The 24,110-nt window shown below is 41.4% G+C and overlaps 1 protein-coding gene across 1 annotated transcript in view; it reads right to left on the bottom strand.

Annotated features, from left to right (window-relative positions):
- Nucleotides 1-24,110, bottom strand: part of MAP2 (microtubule associated protein 2) — a gene marked incomplete at both ends in the record, with an annotated part of 67,337 nt that overhangs the window by 28,933 nt on the left and 14,294 nt on the right. Inside the window, 7 exons of the mRNA XM_082484003.1 lie at nt 209-343; nt 765-971; nt 1,218-5,039; nt 7,400-7,654; nt 10,633-10,875; nt 15,795-15,872; nt 18,178-18,291. Coding sequence (XP_082340129.1) covers nt 209-343; nt 765-971; nt 1,218-5,039; nt 7,400-7,654; nt 10,633-10,875; nt 15,795-15,872; nt 18,178-18,291 — 4,854 coding nt within the window. The remainder of the gene's footprint in view (nt 1-208; nt 344-764; nt 972-1,217; nt 5,040-7,399; nt 7,655-10,632; nt 10,876-15,794; nt 15,873-18,177; nt 18,292-24,110) is intronic.

The following is a 24,110-nucleotide window of genomic DNA, read 5'->3' as shown; positions in this document are numbered from 1 at the left end:
TCCATTAAATGAACAAACAAATACCAGGAATGAAAGAAGAAAAGAAAAATGATACAAAACACTAAAAAAGCAATACTATTTGTGAAGACTGATATTCTTGGAGGAAAAAATAAAAAAATAGAGAAGCTGCTACAGCCATGAGATTTAAAAAAAAAAAAAAAGTCTATGTTTGCCAGCCACATTGCATAACTGAACAGAACGCAGTCACCTGTCTGCTTCCGTTTAACACAGGAGAGATGAGTTGGTCTAGTATATTTGATAGCAGGTTTTAAAATGATTTTCCTGGAGGGAGAGTGGGCCTGAACTTCAGTTTTTTTAGCAAGTTCAGCTTTCTTATACACTGCTATGGACAAGAAAACACAAAAACATAGAATCAGGAAAAAACCAGCAAACAGTTTCATATGACAATACATCAAGTGGCAGGCCCACTGCTCCACAACTCCATCCCAATGCGTCGCTTCTACTGGAGTGAACAAACCCTGAGTTGGAAGAGGGGGAGCACTGGTACATTAATATCAGATGTGTTATGCAGTGATCAGTGGGGATGCCTACTATTGAAACGGGACCAGTGGAGCAGTGAGCCTTGCACATGGCTTTTCATATAGCTGTACAATGTCTCATTAAAAAGTACTACTGTTAATACTGTTAAGGTGCACATCATCTAAACAGAGTAACCAGATAGTACTGTACAATAGTAAAAAAAAAAAAAAAACCCAACAAAAAAACCAAACAAAATAAAACGTAATAGGGAGTGTTAAATGAACCTTTTTTCCTTCTCACTTCATCTCTGGAGAGTGTGCTAGGTTCCTTTTTAGCTATTTTCCTTTCAGGAGTAGAAATCCTGCCTCTCCCAGTTTTAAAAGGTTTCTCTTTTTTATGCTTATCAAGAGATGATCTTCGCAATTCTCTCTCTGCCTTCTCCTCTTTAGGAACAGTCTCTAACTGTTCAGTCATGATGCTCCTATCATCATCTGTAGGATCAGAGCAAATTATAACAACAAACAAAAGATTAGTAACAAATGTTAACATTACTGCAGTGGAGCAGGGAAAAATAGTTGAAGACAGAGCAGATGGATTAATAAAAAAAGGCAGACTATTTTACCATTTTTCTGAAACATGCTGAGATTACTATTACAACTATAATAATTTTGTTTTTTGATCGTTATGATTTGGAAGCAAACATATTTAACAGACAAAACAGAAAGGATAATGCACACCTTGAGTATCTGCCCAGAGACTGTCTGTGTCCATGATGGAGTCATCGATTGTTGTTTCATCTTTGTAATCATCACATGTCTCTGTCTTGTAGTCGGTGAGCAGGATTTCTTCTCTCTGGGGTGAAGCAGGAGCTTCTGGGGAGCCCTCCTTGGGCTCAACTTGAATGTCAGCCACTTCTTCAACCTCCAGCTCCTCTTCAGCCTGGGAGTCCCCTGTTTCGATGTCTTCCTGCTGAGTAGCAGCAAAGCGCACACTGTGAGAAGCAGATTCACCCTCATCAACTGTTGTCTGCACCACTGTGATAAAGTCATCCTCTACTGTCACCACTGATTCAATAATGCCTTTCAGTTCAGGCAGTGCTTCTGGGCTACCCTTGGCTAGCATTTCTTCAGCAGTAGGTTTCCCAAAGTCTATTTCTGGGGGCCTTTCTGATATAAGATGCTGTTTATCCTCTTCTTTTTCTTCTTGACCTACTTCTACCTCTTCTTCCTCATGTTCTTCCCCTATTGTGGCCCCAGCTTCCACTTCATATGGCAGCAGATTTTGGACTTCCATAGGTTTCACAGCTGTATCAGGAATCTTTTCAGTTCCTTCTGCAGGCTGTGGTATGCTCTCCATCTGAATCTCAGCAGGCTCTTCATGGAGAGGCTCAGCTTTTGGAAGGAGAAGCTCCATAGAAAGCTCTTTTGCTGGTAACTGTGCAGGCATCTCTTCATGAGACACAGGAGGTTTTAGAGGTTCTGCTTTGATATCCTCTGGTTTTAAGGATTCTCCATTCAAACTTTCTTGGGCTTGATCATGCTCACCACTAGATTCATAAGATTCCTCTTTATCAACTGCCTCTTGATGTACCAGATCAGGCTTAGTTACTTTTTCCTTAATTTCTGTTTCAGACAGTTTGGTGCTGTCCTTCCCATAACTAGGCTCAGTCTTGGAAAGTACATCTGCATCCTTTGCTTCTCTGGACAAGATGGTCTGATCTTTCTGTTGAGTGTCTTTGGATTCAGGCTCTGCTCTTTTAACAGAGGCTTTGTCCTTCCCTGAAGGGAGAAAAACAACCTCACTAACCTTAGTATCTAACTGACTCTGATATTCTTGGTCAGCTCTCCTTGCAGCCACTTCCAAATCGTGCTTTATAGCATTGTAATCTGGTTTTATTGGAGCTTCTATCTCAGCTATTTCAGGAACAACGCTAAGAATCTTCTCCTCCTTCTCCATCAATAAAGAAACAGCATCCTTTTCTCTTGCTATCTCTGAAGCTGATATTCTGTCATACCTGGTATCATCGGTTACATGAACTTTATCAGCCACACTTTCTTCTTTCATTTCTAAGATTGCCTCAGGTCTTGTCTTGTCTGGCTCTGCACCTTTAATGTGATAGATGTCTTTAGAGTCAACTTGATCTTCACCTTTTTCTAGCACCGTATCCAGCTTCTCTTTTTTCTCCTGCTCAAAGTCCCTTGCCAGAATGGACTCACCAGTGGCATGCTGTCCTAAGTCTTTTTCACTGAGGAATTCTTCTTTTGATTTCTCAGCTGCTGCCAGCTTCACTTCTATTAAAGATAGGTCGGGAGCCAGACCACGTCTCAGTTTTTCATCTGTGCCTTCATAAAAGGGACATGTTTCACTAGTTAAATTCTCACTGTCCTGAACTGGAGAAGGGAGTGGGACTGTGTACTTATTGAAAACGCAATAGCCCAAGTCTTCTAGTTGACTTTCAGCTTTTAGAGTTACGTGGTTTTCGTCTGTCACAGGTGGTAGGCCTGTGCTGCTGTCTTCCAAAACAGTGTCAGAAGGAACTGACTTCTTTTGTGCCATCTCAGCATCTGCACTCACGGAGGCTAATCTAGATCTTGTCCCTGCCAAGTCTAACATTTCAGGCAGGTCAGGAGCCAGGACAGCCCCATTTTTGTAATATTCTTTGGCCAAGAAAGGTGATTCAACCAAGGTCTCAGGCTGGACTTTTTCTTCTGTCATTGCTTTTTCTTCTTCAATGTGCTCATCTTCCTCTCTACTATCAATGGGGAAGCAGGGGGCCTTCTCCAGTGCTGGTGTGGTTGCTGGCAAGTAGTCATCACCTTCATCCATACTTCCACTAGTGTTAGTTAGAATATCTGAAGCAAGGGGAGAAAGATCATGTGCACGACCAAAGCTAAATCCTAGAGCTATTGAATCCAGGCAGGACATGGGCAAGTTAATGGACATACTCCTCTGTTCAATTGCAGATCTCCCGCCAAGTCCCAAGCTCCTGCTCAGAGTTAGGTCATCTTTATTTTTACTGTGGAGTTCTCTCTTATCCCCATAGACTTTGGGGTCAATAGTGAACATTCTTTCTGTTGGGGAACTTGGTTCTTCAGATTTGTCTGATGTAAAGCTCTGAGCCAAGGTACTGTACCCTATTTCATGAGCAGGTCCACTCTGCTGCTGATTCAATTCTGTCTGTAATTCTTCCTCCTCTTCCTCTTTGTCTTCAGGTATTAGACGATCTGTCTGATAAGGCTCATACACGCTCTCTTTAGTGTCACTTAGCTCATAGTAATCACTGCCTTGTTTCAGAGCATCTGCTTTGAAGGCTTCCTCTTTCAGAGCAGAGGTTTCAAAATACTTCGACATTCCTGATCTGTCCTCCTCTTCTTTTATTTGATGAGGAGCTGAAACACTTGTCTTATCCTCCTTGGCATCTCTTTTAACATCTTTCTCTTGAGAAGATTCTAGAGTAGGAGCCTTATCAGTGGTTAAACTTGGTGCCTCAGGGGCTTTCTCTGTTATTCTGGATAACTGAGTGGTATCAGGGTGCTCTGGTGTTTTCTCAAGGGTCAGTTCATGGCTTAACTTGGATGGGGATGCCTGTGTTCTTGCCTGGACCTCCTTTTTCACATCTACTGTTGCTGGGAGCCCACTTTGGTCAATTTCTTTTTCTGCTTTGAGAATATCAGGTGACTTTCTAGCTTCATCACCCTTTTGAAAATCTGCTTTGTCTAGGGAAAGCGTCTTAACTTCGGGTTTTGTCGTAAATTTACCATCATCTAATATTTGAGCCTCCCCTTTATCATAGAAGTCATACCTTTCTTCCTCATCACTCTCATCCTTGGTCATGTCCTTTTCCTCCCCCCACGCAGGGATTTTCTGGGTGCTTGGTGTTTTCAGGCCATCTACAGTTACTGCTGAGACTTCTTGCAGAGCTAGTGTCCTGTCTCTGTGGATTTGTTCACCTTTAGTGAGATCTTTGGCAAACAGTTGGGAGGTGGGTTCCAGTTTTGTTTTGGAACTGTCTTTGAGCAGAAGCTCCTGGGGGACAGCAGGAGACAGGCCTGAAGGAAGTTCACTTTTGACTGCTTCTGCCTTGGGTTCCAATGGCAACAGAGAACTTTCACCATGGCTGATGTCGAGATCTTGGACATCTTTAAGGTCATCTTTAAATTTCATAAACATAACTTGGTTGGATGATGAGGGCACTTCTGCAGTCCTTTCTTCTGTTTTGCTCCCTTTAGGCAGTTCAGAGGACAAGTCCTTTTGTTCTTGAGAAGCAGAAGACTTGGCAGCGGGTTCTGCAAAATTGGCTTCCCCTTTCTTTTGTGAATCAGTTTCCAAGATCTGTTCTGATAGGGGTGAAGGCATGTTTTCTTTGTCTTTGCTCTGTGAATCCTTTTTATCTATAGACTCTGGTTTTGCTGGCTGTGGAACTAAGGCATCATGTTTAAGTTGCTCACCAGTCATACTGTCTTTCACAGATTCATCTTGCTTTGTGTCTAATGGTTCTGCTGCGAAAGGGCGTGCGCCCTCCTGGACACGGAATTCCATCTTCGTGGCTGTAAGTAAATCTGAAGTAGTTTGTTTGGGTTTTATAACAAAATTATTTAAAGCACTTACAGGCAGGCAGTCATGTGGCTTAGAACAACATCTCGGTATGAATGATGGAAAGGAGAGGGAGAAAGATGCAAACATGCAGCAAGGCCATCCACCTAGAAATCTGCTTTAAAGTGTTAAACCCTAGTTTCCTTTCAGTATATGAAGTTTTATAGTGAAAATGTGAGTTGTACACATATAAATATGTGACCACTGAAATGAGATGATTTCATGTGAATTTTTCATCTTCATGGTTTGTATACAACAGTAAAACCACAAGCAATCCTCACTTCATAAGTATGCTTTCCTGGACTCTGTAACTTGTGTTAGTTTTGAGTTAGTAAAGTCTGCAAGATTAAGTCCAATCAGTAGTACCTTTGTGTGTTGCTGACATTTAAAACATACGTAGTTACACATTTCTATATCTATTTTACTTTTTTCTTCTACATGCAGCCTACACTAAAGAAACAATGCATATAAAAGGTTTTGCAAGTGTCAGAAGAGGCCATGTTTTTTTAATTGTACCAAATTTTGATATTTACTGTTTTGCAAATGACAAAAGTCTCACTGCCGTCATGAAACCGGTATGTGTAAATCAGCAACAGAGCTATTAATAGTCCTAGATCTTGAAGGTCTGGTCTTCAAAATGGCCAGCCATCTTCAGCTGTAACTGAAGTCAAAGAATACTTGGCATGTTTCAATGACTGTAGATCAGGCCCTAATTAAGTTAATTTGAAACTAAAGATGCTACTCTTACAGTCTGCCACTATATTTTTAGGGAGTAATGCCTAGTTAAGTTTTTTTTTATACAGACTCTGTTAATCATTAATAGATTATTATTTTTTTAATATCCCATGGAAAATAATGATTCCTATCATATGGAAATCTTCCTATTATGGAAAATATGAAGAGAGATACTACAGAATGTGGCAGAACTTTCTGCAGTAATCTGTAAAAAAAGTTTTATGAGTTTTTCTAAAAGCTTGTTGTAAGCATTGGGCTAACTCTGATTCTCCCCATGTCTAATTTTAAGCCCATGGAGCCATCTTTTTGCACTGACGAATCTGAATTTTTTAGAACAATTACTATCAAAGTATTGGCCACTCTTGAAATATTTGCACATGTTAACATTTATTCAAAAAGCAACTGCTGTTCTAAACTCTACAGGTAGAAAAAACATAGGTCTACAACTACAGTAATTTTGTTCCTTTGTGTTTTTACATTTGGTAACTTACTTGCAAACTCTATGAAGTATAAAAACATGGCCATTGAGCTGATATCATCCTCATTTCACAGAAATTAAATAGCTAGATACTGACTTTATGTATCCTACTGTGCCTCTTGCTGTAGTACAAATGAACAATACCAATGGCATCAAAACACATTCTGACTGCCAAAGGTATTTAATATTCATTAGCCGGGCCAGCCACAACACCAGCCTCCCAAAGACAGCATTTCTTAGCTAGGTATTGAATGGGTATATCACTACTCCATATAATGTGTCTTTACACTTTGTTGCACTGGCTGAGAAGAAATACCATTAAAAGGAAAATCTTGAAGCCTAGTTCTTACATACTGAAAGACAATAGATTGCAGTAAACACTTTGTTCAGTAAGCAGATCAGAACTTCACCCTATGCACCCAATCCTAAACTTCACTATGAAGGCAAACATCCCAGTGGAAGTGATGGAGGTTTTGCCTGATGAAGGCACTCCAGCAGGGTTAAACATTTGTAATAAGGTAAGACACAAAAAATCAGAGTTCTGGCAATGATCAAGGAGAGGAGGGGTGGACTGCAATGAATGGCAAGGATATGACATAAGAAGCAAATAACTTTAGGAAAGCTAAACCAGAATGCACTGAAGCACACACACACAAAAAAAAAGCCACAAACAAAAAACCTGCACACTGCAAATGAAAACATTTCTACAGTTTAAGCCTCTTTATGTCATAGTCAAAGTCAATAAATCTACTTTTTGAAAGCAAAGCAGATGAATCTCTGCACCAAAAAGAAAAAAATATACATAGATTAGCAATGTGACTGGCAAACACATCTGAGATGAGGGAAAAAGGCTTACGCAGAGGAATCAGCTTAGCTGCAAAGCATATTTTATCATGGCAAAGTAAAAAATCAGGAATCAGCCACAGCGGTGGGAAACCATGTTGTCATACAGCACCTATGCAATCATATTATCTGCTACACACTCTTCAAGCATAATAAGAGCAGTCATACTAATAAATTGGAAGAACAGGAAATGAAACAGCCTTGGAAAGCACTGGAGAAAGCTGGAGAAGGATTCACCGGCAGCAAACACATGCAAACCTAAGGACACACCTTCCTTAGCCAAGGAAGGGGATGTGTCTTTCAGAGGCGTTTCTGCCACAACAGTTACACTCTCCCTGCTGGATGCCACACTTGGCACTTTGTCTTCGCGACACACTTTCGTTTCCAAAGCAGAATCCGACTGAGCCTCCCAGAGGCCCTTTGCCTGGTCCGAAGGCTCAATGGGCCCATGCTCTTTCCCCATTTGCTTCCCAGGAAGAGCAGCAGGTTTCACTTCCACAGCCATCGGACTCTCTACTGGTTCTTCTTTTTGGAGATGGAAAAAGGAGGTGACATCAACACCAACAGTAAACACTAAGGACATAGCTCAACAGGACTGCTTTTGCATAACACTTTCAGCTCTGAACATTTTATATTTGAGTGTGTCAAAGGACTGCTGGTATCCAGCCCATTTTAGTCATTGTGGAACTGAATTTTCCTTAGGGAAAAAACCAAAACAAACTAAAAAAAACTATCTCCCCAGAAAAGCCATGTTTATGCTGTAAGATGAGAGCTGAAAGTGTTTTACAGGTATGCCTCTCCCAAAAATGACTGTGGGTTAGATATTCATTGCAAATGAAGATGGTATTGAATGATGGATGGCCCTGACAACACCAGTGCATCAACGAGCTCTAAGTACACCGATATTTTTCTGATAAATGTGCTTTTTAATCCAGTACAAGACATTCAGTTGAGGTGGAGGAAGGTATGAAGCATTAATTTCTTTCCACTGACCTTGGCAATACCGATTGCTAAATGTCAGCAAGTCAATCTACCCCACGGATCCCGGATTTGGCAAAATATTAAGCCACTTTCGTAGTCTTAATAAGCCTTGTGAATAGCTGATAATTAATGGTTTTGCAAGAATTCAGGCAAGATTCCTACGCTGAGCAGGTTTATAAACAGTTTCTCCCCTAGGCTGCCTGTCATCTGAACTCTGCATGTGAAAATCACAGATTTAACACAAGGACTTTCCATTTTCTATTCTGTTTCCCCAGTAGCCCCCAAATTCTCACCACCAATTAAGTCAAAGAAACCAATGAGTGCGATATAACTAATTGTTCATCTGAATTTCTAAAATACATCACTCAGCCTATGGGCTGTTAGGATAACTACAGCGGTAACAAGAGCTGTCTTTACTCATGCCATGGCAGAAGAAGGATTAGCAAAGTTTCCATTCTGGACTCTATTCCTGCCATTGTTACTCAGACAGAATATAACCATGCATTATTAGTATCCCTTCTGATAAGAAGTCAGGATTAGGTGTGAAACCTTTGATTCAGCAACATACTTAACCTGATGATCCCCCTGGGTTTAAAGTGTGTCTTCATGCTTCACTTTGCTGAATCAGATTTAGAACAGAGTGGTTTCGAATCTGGAAGTGGCTGTACCCAGCCTCCTGGTATTAAAGTATGAGGGCTTGATTTTTCTACTGAGATTGGCCCAGCTAAAACCAGACAATCAACCATTCACTTCAGTTCTAGCCTTTAAAAAGTGGTTTAAGGAACACAAACACTATTTGAGGCTGAGAAAATATCGCTATGTAAAGTACAACACATTATTAATAACATATCAAAATGTAAATAAGGTTAGATACTATATCTTAAATGAGCAGAAGCCAGAAGATTCAGAATCAGAACTGGACCGATGCCCGAGTGTTACAGGGATATTTACACGTGGGCAGATTGTAAAAGCAGCCTGCCAGAACAGCAGGTGCCCAGCTACAAGAGGCCCTGACTTGAATAACTTGCTTTACTTTTCTTTTTCCAATTTTATGTAGTTTTGTATTTGCATCCCTTTCAATTAGAAAATTTTAAGGAAAGCCTCTCATTTACTCTTAGCAATTTCAGGTATACACCTCCATTTCCCGAGACACTTCACACAATACCACATGATTAAAACTAATTACTCACCAATGTAGAAAGTTATCCCTGACTTAAAGAACGAATCCTACAGACTCCCTTTGTGCAGCAGGCTCTTTTATGCCAAACAGACTGGTTGCTTACAGGCAGCAAGTGAGGAGGGCTGTTTCATAGTGCCTATCTTTTCACTGATGATCCGGCTTATTTTCCTTTTTTTTCCCCCATAGATATGCTGAGATCTTACACTTTCACCAGAGTGACCATATGACTTAAAAGGAAGCTGCCCATGAATTAACCAATCTAGGAGTGCTGTTAAGAACAGCTATAGGCACCCAGCTACAGTGAGGCTACTCCTGTGATTTTCTGTCTCCCCTAGCTTCAAGCAGACATGCTGACATTAACAGTCTTCAGTTATTAGCACTGATCTCTCTCTGGTGCTGTTGCAGTATTACGCTATGTTATCCTGTCAATTCTAAACAACTCTGGTTTTCTAGAAATGACCCAGTGAGCAATTTCAGGTATACACCTCCATCTTCCTGAGACACAAACCTTTAGAGGATTCAGTACTGTTTTTAACTTCAGCTCCTGTGTCCCAAGATTGAGTTAGTCAAATGCTGTGAGATGAAACGTGATCTATTTTGCCTTGGAGAAGTTAGCCCTAAAATAGATTCTCCCTTGATTCCTCAAAAGCCATTTCACTTTCAGGTAATCCCCACAGACAAAATAATACTGATGTGCTAAGGCGATAGAAAAAGGGGCTACAGAAACACAGTAACAGTAAACATTTTTTCCTCCTTGTTTGCAGTCAGCTGACACAATCTTAACTGGATGTATCCCCCCCCCAAAAAAAAAAAAAAAGGAGCTCAAACATGACCCAATACTGCCTGAAGTCACCCTTGTATACTGGGGCAAAAATTGATTTCCTTTGCCTACTAGAGAATTAAAGACCTGCCACTGCTATCTTGGCATAGAGGTGGGGCTTTTTCCCCATTGTGTTAACAACTGACTTACCTCCAATAACAATCTTTTGGCCTATTTTGCACACTGCTCTTGGCAGTGATTCCTTGGCACACAGAACAAATTAGCTGACACATCTTTTAACTAGCTGCTGCTTTTGCTTCTGCTATAAGCCAGGCCAGTAGACCAAGAGCCCTGATTTAAGCAGGAATCAGGGTTTCACTGACCCCAAAGTTGCATTCATTGCTCACGCTGCAGCTTCACTTTGAGATGGAGAGACTCTGGAGGAGCATCAATTCCATGTGGGGAGAAAACACAACTAGGTTTCCCTTCCCAGAAATCATCAATCCCAGGCACATATATAATGGAATGGATGGCAGGTGGGGAGAGGGGAAGAGGAACAAAATGGGACCATGCTCAGTTCACCTTCATCATGGCCCAACAAGATCACTGTGCTCTTCACTGTGGCACTGGGACGTGTACTAGAGCCAGTCCACTCTGAGCTGAACAAAGGGTGTTCATAGTACTCCTCATCCGAATTGTAGGGCTCATCATCGGGCACAGAGATTGAAATGGAGGGGGTCAGCTGTTTATGCCACTCCCTGCTGGCAGCAGGCCCACAGCCTGGGCAGCGGTGTAGCGGTCCCACCTTATCCTCCGCCCCTTCATCTACAAATAGACACACACAGACAAAAACTGCAGGACAGACAGACAGACAGACAAAGAAAAGACAAGATAGGATGGACACATGCACTAGCAACACTAGCCACTATGTCATACTGTAGAGTGAATGAAATCAGCCAGGCTACAGGTTAATGCAGGATGGAGGAATGAAGCAGCTGTGCATTTTAACACATGGGCCACATATATGATGTTCCTTACAGTGTTTAGGAACATCAGAAACCAACCGTCAGAATAAGTGAATTTCAAAACTATAGACTTATCATTTAGAGGAATATATATTGTACCCAAACCACATCTCACAACTTGCACTGATACTCATACGTATTGTACAGCTGACTAGGCTGTATTAGAAACCTCTGAAGTATCCCAACACAATTGTATCCCTCATAGTCATCAAATTAAATACTTGAAAGTGTAAATTTTAAAAAGTCCTTTAATTAAAAAGCAACAAATCAGCTTACACTTGGGTCAACGGTGGTTATACTTCTCATTGTATCTGTTTCAAAATTCCCCACTGTCTTCTTTTCCCTATAAATAACATTTAAACCACCAAAAATACCCCTTCCCCAAATAGCTGGGGGGAGGAAGGTAGCTAGCAATCTCTGTTAGTAGCTCCAGTATGTATCATTATGCTGCAAAATGAAGATTATCCATGTTTAAAATTCCATGATAGCCCTGAGGCTGGCAACTACTGAAGGTATGCTATGTGCATCTATGCATATACATAAATACTATCCACGGAACTTAGTTGAAGAGACCAGTTCTCAGAATTTCTTTCAGGGCACAAAGAGTGCCTGAATCATTGATAGTTTAGTTGCTTTGCTCTTGTAGTGGAATCCAAACCCCAGATTCAGGGGCTTATGCATGCTTAAAAGAGGTAAGTGTGGAGAGATAAGCTGGCAACCCGCCTCTGCCAAGCAGAAAGCTCTGCAGAGCACTGCAATAGGAAATGCTAAACACAGGTCTGGTCCTGAGCTTCCCACCTTTCCCTAATAATTAAGAGCCGGCAGCAAGGTTGCAGGCAAACATATTGATCCAGTTGCAATGCGGAACCTGTGGATTTCTGCTCCATAGAAGCTCTACAAAATTCAGTGACAGATTTGAGGGGGCTCATGGTTTGCAAAAGGCTAGTTACAGGGGGTGAGGACGCATCTCAGAATGCAAGAGACCAGGAATCAACTCCCTCCTAAACCTGAGAAGATTCAAAACTACAACTCCTGCTTCTCTGCAGGGCGCCCTCACACTAGTCCATGTGTTGCTGTGGACAAGAGTGGAAATGGTTGGTGCAGTCACCATCTCTTCTGCTGGAACTGGGACATTGTGGAGAAAAGAACAGAAGGTTGATACAGTCAGATGCAGAACATGGAGGTGGAGGACGTGCAGGATGCGAAGGGGAGGTTCTCCTTCCAGCTGTGGCTTGTATTTAAACAGGGCCCTTCAGAAATAAAAATGCATCAACAAGAATGAAGATGTAACCCCAGGACCTCTTTATGCTGATGCAAACAAGGCTGAAAATTCCTTCTTTATAGGCTCTGAAAGAATTGTAGGCAAGAAAATACAGGCCCTGCCTCTGCTCCTTAAAACTACAGAAACTGACAACAGTAAAAATGCTTAATACATGTAACTGTGATGGTCCAAAATCATTGGGAGTGCAAAGCCTAGTATTGTCTGGGGCTGTTATGTCTGTGGCTATTACAGATTTACATTGTTTATTTATCGGTTCTAATAAAGATATTTGCAAAATTACTGCAGACAATTTCGTTAACAGGATAATGATGTCTTTAAAGGAGGATATGCTTTTATTTCAGCAACAAGAAAAATCCTTTCTTTGTTATTTTAGTCCCTTCTAATAGTTCTTTTTCATCTCAAAGCATGGGAAAAATCCTCAATGTATTCTGAAGTCCAAGATTAGATCACTTCTCACAAAGGCTAATTCTGCTTTAGCTTCCAGGTATCTTTTGAAAATGCCTTTCAAGAAGTAATTTTCACTGTAAGTAGATCCTTTCAGTATGCAAAATATTCGTATTTGGTATATAAAGCTTAATCTGAAATGCCTATTTCAAAATGGAAAACAGTCCATCAAAGGTATCCTTCTATCTTGTAACATTTAGAAAAATTTTTGCATGAAGACAGTGCTGACCATTTCAAAGGGCGTGGAGCACAAAAGAAATGCCAAGTTAGCAAGAGAATATCACAGCAGCCCTGCATGACCAGATACAACCGATAAAAGGATTAGACGGTGCTAGGGAAAATTTCATTTCCTGAGCAAAATTAAGTTACTATAGTTGAAATAAATGAAATAATTTCAATAAGGCAAATTAGTTATCTTACCTTCTGCAGCAGTAAAAAAGAACAGGCTCATTTGAACGTTTTTCTGCAGCCAAATGAAAGAAATCTACATCCACTGACTCCTTTCTCTCATGAAATACACTTGACCCACAAACCTCTCTGTCTTTTCTACCTTTTTTTTTTTTTAATTTGTATTTGCTGCATGGCTGGTCACATCCACCTTTGTCATGTCTACAACAGTGATTTCCTTCCTACTATGACTGAAGGAAGTCTCTTTTGGATTCAGAGCAATGCAACACACACTGACAAGTGCATTAGGAAAATCTTCTAAGAGTAGGGGGAAAAAAGGAGGCCTGAGGTAGATACACACACCATGCGCTCAACTTTCTTGTTCAACAACTGTAGAACTGGGTTAAATTAATAAATTGTATTCTACTGAGCAGAAAGACAGACAATGTAAAGGTGCATGAGGATGAATAGCCAGATGGTATAGGTAAGCGAAGGTTTAAACAAGTACAGTAAAATTGGGTCAAACCCTACTGAGTCAAACTCTTCTGAATGGGAGCTTTGCCTGAACAAAAATGACAGGTCTGGCTCACTCAAATCAGCAAAAGTTCAACTCACCCACAGATAATAAGGACCACATCTTCTAATACAGAGCAGAACACAAGATTTTTACTACCATTAACTATATTGAATTTACAACACTGATATTTTGGGAAAAAGCACCACAATATAGTTGTAAAATTTTTTTCAAGAAGTTCCTTATGTTTATCAACCAACTCTACTGTGACTTCCCGTTTCAGAGCTGGACATCAACAAGAAGCTTCCAGCAGGGTGCATTAATGACTCGGCACATCATTTCTGCCCATACTTCCCTTATAAACCTACACTTTTAGGATTTATACAGGTGATCTGCTCTGAAATATGAAGAGTTGAATCAAAATCTTGTCATGGAAAAGTCTCTTTTGACTACTGTTAAAAGAAATGATGCAAATGTTTTTAAAAACGGTGGAATTGTGTAAATCATCAAAGCATCTCCCAAACACTGACCTTTCAGTCCTTGCAACCACCCCTGCGGGGTAGGTAAGTAAGTGCTATTACATTAACTCAATTCTACATGCAAGGGAAGAGAAAAACAACTACGTTAAGTGACTTGCTGAGTCATATGCACAGCTGGGAACAGCAGAGTCTGGTAGTTCTTAACAACCTCGAGTTGTATAGTGTTTTGTCACCTTCTTGTGTTAACACAACCAGCAAAATGATTTCCATTTGCTTAGGGAGCAATCTGCAACCTCCTGTCAATTCATCAATACGAGTACTTTATAAAATCCTAAAATACATGTAAATAATAATGCTGACAGAAACAGTAACAAAGCTAATCCTCAACTAAAGATGTAAACAACAATCAATTAATCAATTTTTTTTTATATTGGTCACTAACTGTATCCAGTAGGTATTTCCAGTACAGTGGACTGAAAAAATGTTGCTGTTAACACAGCCTGTAATTGCATTATCTCAAAAATGACCGCAAGATGGAACATGCCTAATTGCAGTGTCCTGATAAACTGAGAGTCAGACTATGTTAGCACATGAAATAGGAACCGTCCACTTGCAAAATTAATAGAGGCTCTGTGTTAAAATACCGACAAAGTTTGTTCAGCAGATGATAAGAAAATATTTTCATGCACTTATTTAACAAAAAGAAAGAAAAAATGGTAAAAGAAAATCCAAGAAGGAAATAGATGGACACATAAAAATGCTATTGACACGGCAGAGTTCAACTGACAGTCCCCTAGAGATTCTGAATCCAAATCCTTCTCTCATATCCACATGGTATGGCTCAGTTTTAACATATTGCTGTCTCCCTATACTGGTGGCCTTGATGCAACAGTCGTCTTCTGTTGAACAAAGTACTGACACACATGCTTACCATTGTGACAACTTCACTGGTATTTAGGCCTCTGCTTAAAATTAAGTCAACACTTAAGTTCTTTGCTGAAGGAGATTTTAGCAGGAGGAAAACGTAGTGATCATGGGCTACTGAAATTGAACATTCATTGAACAGAGTAGAAATTTGCTTTGCGAGACTAGAATTTGACTCCTGTACTCTGTGTACAGAACCCCCAATACATGTACGCACTGGAGCATGAACTACAGGTCAAAGACCAAAGATATGATCCAACTCTGAATCTCCTTGCTTTCACGCATTTAAGATTCCAAACCCAAAGTTAATCATAATTAAAAAAAACAGCCAAACAAATCCTGAGAAAAGAAAGATGACCCATACCAAATCATAGTTTTGGTGACCACATTGGGACAGCATATATCATGGCTCATATTGCTTATAACAGATAAAAAGGTGAGTATTGTCATCTTTTTTTCTTTAATATGGATGTACTTAACATATCCTGTCAGTTTCCTCTGTGCATATGTGTCTACCTCATCCATGCATTGCAGCTGGTTTGTGTATGGGGAGTTATTGCTTGGGAACACCTTATCTTTTCACATGAAGGTGCAGAAAGTATCTTCATTTTCTGATTCCCCCATCCTTTAGATTCATGTCTCATCCCTCTGATGACAGCTGTGCACTGCAATGTCCAAGAGACCCTTACCTTCCTCCAGAGCTCCAGTCTGCTCAGAAGCTGGTGACGGAGGAGGGGAAGGAGGCAGGTTGGCTGACTCTTCAACTGCTAGAAATCAAACAGTGAAAACAAGATACATTAATTAATTCCTGGAAGACTGATGCTTGATACAAACTGCAGTCAGCCTGTTCTGCATAGCTGAGAATTCAATGGAGACTTGTGCCTAGCAGGTATTCAGATAGACCCTTTCAGAATACATGGATTTTTAAAGTTATAATAAAAGGAATTTTTTTTTTTTGGATGGTATGAATTCTTTTCAAAATTCTGGTCACAGAGTACAATAAAAAGTCAAGTATGAAATTATCTTTTAAATCAGTATTGCTACTTAGAAAACCTTCAGTCACCCAAGACAACAACAATAAAACATCTGAGCATGAGAGATTCTATAAATTCATGCTGACTATCGGAAAATGGCATCCAATCTCTTCAGTTTACCTGGAATATATGAAGAAAAAACATACTGCATTATTTTTTTTTCTGCTACTGAGTTCAAGGTTAATCACAGAATACATGCAGATATTGCTTGTCTGAATACAAAAGACATCAGCATAGGAAACTTATGTCAGCCATGACCTATTTGTGATTCAGCTGAGCAAGGCACAGTGAAATCTTAGATCCATTTAGACTAGGTTTTAGATCCATTCCCAGTCACAAGACTAGATTATGAAATCAGATGACGTTTTTTCAATTATTTTAATGCAAGCATGATGAAATCCTAAATAAACTGCTTCTTAAATGAACTCAGCATAACCTCTGCATCTGATTCTTTAAAAAGAGATCCACTACTGGGGTCTTAGTTTTTTTTTTTTTGTTGTTGTTGTTTGTTTGTTTTTTTTTTTTAAAAAAGAATAACAAATCTGTTTTAACAAATATGTCTTATAAACGGCACCTCTCCACAGCCAGAGCTCAGTTTCTGGTTCAGGGCTTAGAATAGAAAGGCCAGTTTCAAAGCACGAGCAGAATTTGCCAGGCCTCCTTCTATTAATTTCAGTGTGGTTTGGAAGAGATCCTTACGGGACTTGTCCTTAAGATGTGCTGTCCAGGGACAGAGTATATCTTCATCACAATGCAATTCTACCTGCACTTATTTAACAGTCACTGACCACAGGAACTGTAACAGCAACAGTTGCTTACTAAAGACATACTTCTCACAATATTTTAAAAATATCTTATCTAACTAGATGGAACTGAAACCCCATTTTGCCTCACCCAGGCCCCAGTGAAGCAAACTGTCCTCAAATACGTATGAAGTGTTTTGCAGAATTGGGGTCTTTCATGTGAAATTGAGTCTCTGTAAAAAAGGGAATTACCAAGCAACACATCTCCCTGCTGCAGTTCAAAATTAGTTCAATGAAGCAAAAGACCTTGGGAAACAAATTTCCAACAAATATTCTTAATTACTCATTGACTTTAATTTATTTCTAAGCAGGGTCCAGCCACTGTACTAAACAAAGTGCCTGTGGGGGAAATACCACAAGGCATTATTTTGATTTGATCACAACGTACATGCTCCCAGCAGACCTTATCCTGGGGCAGGCTTTCAAGACTTGCCCTACCTCAGGACAGAGTACAGCCTTTCTCTGGCCTTTGTTTTACATGTTTTGAGCTACTGTGGAAGTTTTCTGGCAGAGAGGAAGCACTGTAGGTATGAATGGGTGTATAATTACCTTTTTATTTATGCATACATATTTATATATATACACACACGCACACACTTGTATTTCAGAGATACATTTCATGAATAAGCCAGCAGGAGGATGGGGGCACAGCATGGACCAGTGGCAGAGGTACCACTCCCAGTCTGGGCCACTGGCATTTGCTTCTACAAGGTGTAACTCCCTCTCCCACCTTCAAACTGTGTGTCCTGTTCTTCTTTATTTCCTGTTGAGCTGCTCTTCCTCCATCTTTTTGAATAGCTACTACCCAGTCAGCAAAGCATCACTTTCTTTTTATATGCCTCCTCTAATCTTTGCCTCTTCAGACATTAATCTTTCTCTCTCACATAGTATATGGCTGAACACAAAGGGGCTCCACGCACTGCTGGATCCCACCAAATGTGACAACAAAACCACTACCACAAATGACATTCACAGCTGCATTGCTCAGGAGTCAGAAACCATGTGGAGAACTGCTGTTAGAGCAAACAGTGAATGAGACAGTCACAGGGCCATGAAGAAGCGAGACATCAGGGATACTGCTAGTATTACGTTGTTCCAGCATTTATCCAGTGGTGTGCAGTTTACCCATGACCATAACCTATGCGAATACACATCTGTAACTGTTTTTTGTACTATACATACATATAACATTTGCAGACGTGAGGGTACTTGGAACAGTCTTTGTCTTGTTTTACCTAAAGGTAGTGCTCCAGGCTGATCTTTGTGCTGAGCTTCTTTTTCCTGTTCACCTTTCAGGACTGCTACAGCTTCAGCTGTTACTACTTGTACTATCCTCGCAGACACTTCTTCTGTGGCAGCAGCAAAGTTAAAAAAAAAAAACAAAGAAAAGTATGCTACTGAGAACAATGTTTTAAAATTATAAAGATTAGCTTAAACAATAAAAAAATGAAGGCTGACAATCCATTATTAAAAGATATTATTTGTTACTGAAATACAGGCAAATTATTAAAGCTAAAATAGAAGTACCACATATTCCAAAGATCTCAGTGGAAAATGCTGAGTATTTATAAAAACCAGGACCCCAGCCTTTACTCTAAGATGCACAAAGCATCATTATTAAATGCTCTTTCTGTTAGGGACAATGTGCAGCAACTGCAAAATTTAAAGATGATCATTTATTAAATGTCCAAAATTTTTTTTTTGCAGGTACTATTTTGCAAACAGGTAGAATGGCCAGCTGAGCAATGGGATTTCTTGACATTTAATATATGGAGTTAGCTGCATTCTTACATGCACTTTGGATGATATTTCGTCCTCATCAGCACACAGTCAGTATGCAGTAAAGGCACTTTCCAGACAGACATCTATGCTGATGAGGGACTTGAAAAAGAAGGGCTAAATAACATTTCTGTATGATTAAATGTATACTTTGTCTTCCTCACCCCTTTTAAGACTGCAACACAAAGCTTTATTTAAACAATAGGTCTGAATATCATGCAGAAGGATTGCAGAAGATAACAATTTGTTTGGTGGCTCTCATGCCATGATCCCAGACACAGTCTTGCTTCCCAGCCGCTCACTCTCACTATGCTCGGCGCAGGGGAGGGGGACTCGTGTGGAGCTGGCTAAGGCATCGCATGCTTGACAGACCTGGGCACCACAGGACCCATGCTTCACTCATTCCCACTGCCCTCAACGTGTTGCATATGCAAGAGGGGCTGAGGTGCTCTGGTGAGCGGAGGATGGCAGCGGGACCGCTCAGGGTGTAAATACTTCCAAACTGAGAAATTGTATCTCATCTCGGCTCTAGACCCACTCAAAGGTGCAGTGAAATGTCATCAGGCACACAACTGCATGTGGAAGTAACCAGAGAGGTTTCGTGCCCTAAGGGCAGTTCAGGCACCTTTGATCAAACGAATCAAGGACATAAGGTTTGGTCCAGCAGAACCATCTACAAAAGAATTCAGAGAAAAAATGGTTCCTTTTCTTATCTGCATATTAGCCCACTGTCCCTTACTCATTAATCAACATACTCCTCCCTCTAATAGCCAAACTCAGTGGAAATAAACCATTTCACTCTCCAGCTATTTCTGAGTGCTGGCTGAGGGTTGTTTCAAATGCAGCGTGCCGGGACCCGACACAGAGCTGAGCCCTAGGGAAGGCAACAAGCTGCACGGCCGTGGGCCCACCAGCTGCACGGCTAGGCACACACCTGAAAACAGAGCAAAAATTTCAGTGCTGCTCCACCTCTCATGTGGAGACAGAGGTTTCTAATTACAGACAGCAATACACTCTGCTCCTGCCAGGAGACACTCACAAAGCCCCCATTAATCACCATCCTGAGTGCAGAAATAAAAGCTCTCTACTCACCCATTACTGCGTCTTTCAGGCTGGGACTGGCTGGGAAGGGGAAGTATATTTGAATCAATGCCCCACATGTAACTTTACAGCAACCACCCTAACAAGGGACGCTGTCCATTAGACCAATAATGGTGATTTCTTCTCACAGTTAGTAATCTTACAGAATTCCTTTGTACTTTTAATGTAAAGTTATTCCTCTTCGTTTGTCCTTTAGAAAAGCTGTTCTTTTTCTCCCCAAAAGCATAGATGTGTTACTTGACTTTCACATCGTGTTTGTCTAAAAACAAAGTGCTATGTTAATCTCTCTTTTGCACAAACTATATAATAAGATATTAAAAACCCACCCACTGGCAAAGAACATTCATAATTGTTGGTATTTATATCTTACAATTCACTTCCCCCCTGACTGATCACCAGGAGGGCAGTGACTGCAATAGTTTTATTGGCTGCAGCCAATAGCAAGAGTAGATGGATGAATATGTCAGAACAACTAGCAAGCAATGAAAAAAATAAGTTGATTTCAAAAACTGTTAGCCCAAGAATACATGAGCATAAACTTGTCAAGGACAAATTCAGACTAGAAATCTGAAGACACTGTTTTCCTACTGTCAGGGGTGTGAAGTTCTGACAGTCTTCCACATAGCAGGAAACAACTTAACTGGTTGTGAGCCGAGCTTGATACGTTTACAAAAGGGACTACAGATGACATAGATGCCTGTATTAGCAGGAGACTGTGAATGGCAGCTCTAGTTCTCTGTCCCTCTGTTCAACAACCTGCCCCTAGTATGAGATGAAATTCCACTTTGTGGTTAAGTAGATCTAATTGAGCACCATAACCCCATAAATGAAGACATGTATGTGGCTGGTCCCATGAACCAAAGAACAGGGATACTGATTTAAAGCCCATCAATCTTCCCAGCTGCCTTTCAGGGGCCTGCACCTCATTTCGAGGCTTTTCAAATTTCTCCTGCTTCCACGCCTGCTGGATGCTGGGTGTGCTTCTCAGAACCTCTTGGTTCCTTCCTCTTGTGAGAAACATGAACAGGTACCTCACAGACCCTCCCAGACTGCTGTCCCAGAACAGTGCACTGGACACAAACGGTCCCTTGGAATCATTACAGGTCCTGATAATTCCGTGTTGTGAAGCTGTCCTGGTTTGAGGTAAAACAGGACCAATTTTGCTCAGTAACTTTACTTATTAGCTAGGCCTCTTCTAAATACTGAAATTAACAGCATATTGTGCAGAATGCACACTCAGACCACAAAGCACAAGCAACACTGGAGCAAACTGGGAGAATAAACCAGCGTCTTGGCCCATCCTCTTCCTGCAGACATGTGGTGCCCCCTCCCACACCATGCCACGTAGCCGCATGCTGCAGCACTTTGCATGGGTGGGACACGCAGGTAGGAAACTAACTGCTCTTCCATAAAGCATCCTTTGATACTTGGTATATCCCTGTTCAGATTCTGCTCTTTTAGAACAGGAAAGAGTATTGCCCCAACAGTTTGGTGAGCATAGAGAATGGCTCAGAGCTTTGCAGAGTACCACAGCTCCAGAAGACCCCACTCCAATTGCCACCACCACTTTACACCTGGAGGATGTGACATGTGACCCTTCTGTCAAAATTTCCATGAATCTACTAATCACAACACTACTGACGAAAGTAACGTCATCAAGTCTGTACTGTCAGCTCAGATGAACAAATCAAGACTCAATGAGGAAGACTGTCAGGAGAATCATTTTTTTAACCTTATTTTCACATGAAAATTTTAAGAAAAGGTTCCAATTAATTCTTCAGATATAGAATATGCAAATGCATACCAGATTTAGCACCCTGGAGCATATCCAAAGGAAACCCACTCGGTCACCTGCTCTCCATCATCCACGCTACTGTAAGACTCCTCCCAGGAAGGTAAGACAAATCCCTATTAAAAATTGTCTCCTTTGTTACAGAATTTATACTTGTTCACACCAGCTGGGTTCTGGGGTGCAAATAGGCTCTCCAAGCCTAGAAGACGGTTCCCACCCTCTCAGCTCTCTCCCTGATCTAATTTGCTTGAGACAAAGATTATGTTCCACAGAGAGATATGGCTGGGGGTGAAAGGTTGCCTCCTTAAAAATACAAATTCCAATTTAAGGTTATGCAAAATAAGTAAATAAAAGTATAAATGGCCTCTGAGTTTTGGGTTTCAGGGGTTTGGGTTTTTTTGGCCAGATTTTTTTAATCAAGAAAGGTCAACTTCTGAACACTCTGTTAATGGATATTTTGGGTGACACAGGAAACACGGGCAGTTCGCCAGAAAAGCAGTGCTTTTGCTATACATGACTGCTGCAAAAGGACAGACATTTTTGTACTAATGGACAATATAAATAGCACATCCAGTGGGTAAGTCAAATCCTCACAGGACGGCTATCGAGACTTTTCATAGTTTCCTTATGGTTCAATTAAAGTTCAAGGAAGCCTAATGATAAAGAACAAAAAAAGATGAAGGAGAGTTAGCCAGCCTGGATGCCAGGCAAATGCTTCACAGCCTAACAGCTCCGGATTCATTAGAGATAGTTTTGCTTGTAGAGACTTATTTTCCCTCTCTTTAAGCAGGTAGCCATTCACTCAAACCAGGACAGTGATACAAAAATGGCACTAACAAATAACAAGTAACACAAAATACATGTTTCTTAAAGACAACAAGGACCTTGACTTCACATAAGACTCCAGCACAATAAAGAACAGCAACATGGCTTTCCTTCGCATTTTGCAGAGAGTAAAATGCTGCTCCTTTTTACCAAGATGTCAGCTGCTTATGATACAGGACACAGACCAAGTCTTCCAGTTTGATTTCAGGGAATGCGGTACCCAAAAGTACAGGTGGTCCTCAAATGCAATGTCCATAATGGAGAAGAGACATTGTGAAAGACCTTGAGCACGAGCTTTCAAAAGCCCGTTGGCAATGAGCAAGCTGAACCGAGAGGCCAGGAACTAACACACAGGGACGGTGATTCTGCTGCTCCCTTAAAGGTTGTCACTTCAGACCAAGCTCCAACAAAGCTGTCAGGACAAGTCGGCCCAGTTGCCATTAGTGCCATGGCTGCTCTCTGGTTGGCACAGAGGGCCCTGCCCTGCTGAGAGGGCAGGCACTTGTCTTGGGTACTATGCTAATTTAAACCAAAGCTAAAACTCAAACAAGTAAGCACTCTCTGCTCCTGGTTTTGGAAGTCAGCCCAATTTTTCTACAAACCCCAGCTCCCAGCATACCAAATCAGGACATCTAGAATCTCCCTGCCCCACAGACAACTCAGGGACACAAACCTTTTCAGAGTACTGGGATGCACAGGGGATGCTGAACCAGCTGCTGATGGTATGGGGAGCTGCAGCCTTCCCTCTGCCTCCAAAAGCTGCTGCCCTCCTCATAAGCTCACCAAAGGGCACAACAGCTGCCCAATCCCCACCCAGCTTGCTCTGGCACGGATGTTTAAACTGCAGTAGGCATCATCCAGACACTCCTTCCAGACACCTGAGCCCCCCCCCCCCCCCCTTCACTGACAGAGACTCAACCAGGACCCATAAAGCGAGGTTACCAGCAGAAGGCTCTGGCAAGCCCTGTAGCCTGAGGCCTGGTTGTCTGCATGTTTTCATGGGAGCTCTGGCTGGGTCACTGCATCCATTCTGCTGAGTGTAGAAGACATGGCTTTCCACCAGGTGGATACCATAGTTAAGGTCCTCCTGAGAAGATGACGACCACCAACTGAACTTACCTCTTGAGGTGGTAGGGTGACTACACCCTTCCTGCATGCCCTTCTGTGCAAACTGCCACACCATGCCCTATTTGGCCTCTGTTGGCCATACTCCTGGTTGCTCGTGCTCCCTGAGCTGCTTTTTTATAGGTGTGAGGGCTCTTGCAGTTGCTCTGGCAATGCCTAAGCCTCATCAGCATCTCCCACAAGAGCTGCCAGCTCCTGCCAGGTCTCTCCGCTGCCCGGGGCATTTCCCTACCTCAGGAAAACCCCCTATGCACCTAGACTTGCAGCTTTTCTATGGGTTGGGCCGGCTCTGGAGCAGCTTCCCTCAGCAACTGATGTGATGTGTGGTGTCTGCTCCCTGTGTGCCCTTTTAATGGTTTGCCTTCAGCCTCAGGCACTTTTTCTCTTCCAGCCTACCACAACTTCAGGCTCAGTCTATTGAGGAGCCGATTTTGCTATGAACACCACTTCCTCAGTGAAACTGCTCAGGCTCAGATATTTGCCTCTGACAGCCCTCATCCAGCAGTACCTTTTATCTTCTTCTCTCTCCCTCCTACCCCTCTTTGC

The sequence above is a fragment of the Vanellus vanellus genome, assembly GCF_965231255.1.
Source record: "Vanellus vanellus genome assembly, chromosome: 5".
Lineage (NCBI taxonomy): Eukaryota > Metazoa > Chordata > Aves > Charadriiformes > Charadriidae > Vanellus > Vanellus vanellus.
This window is presented reverse-complemented; position numbering and strand designations above follow the sequence as displayed.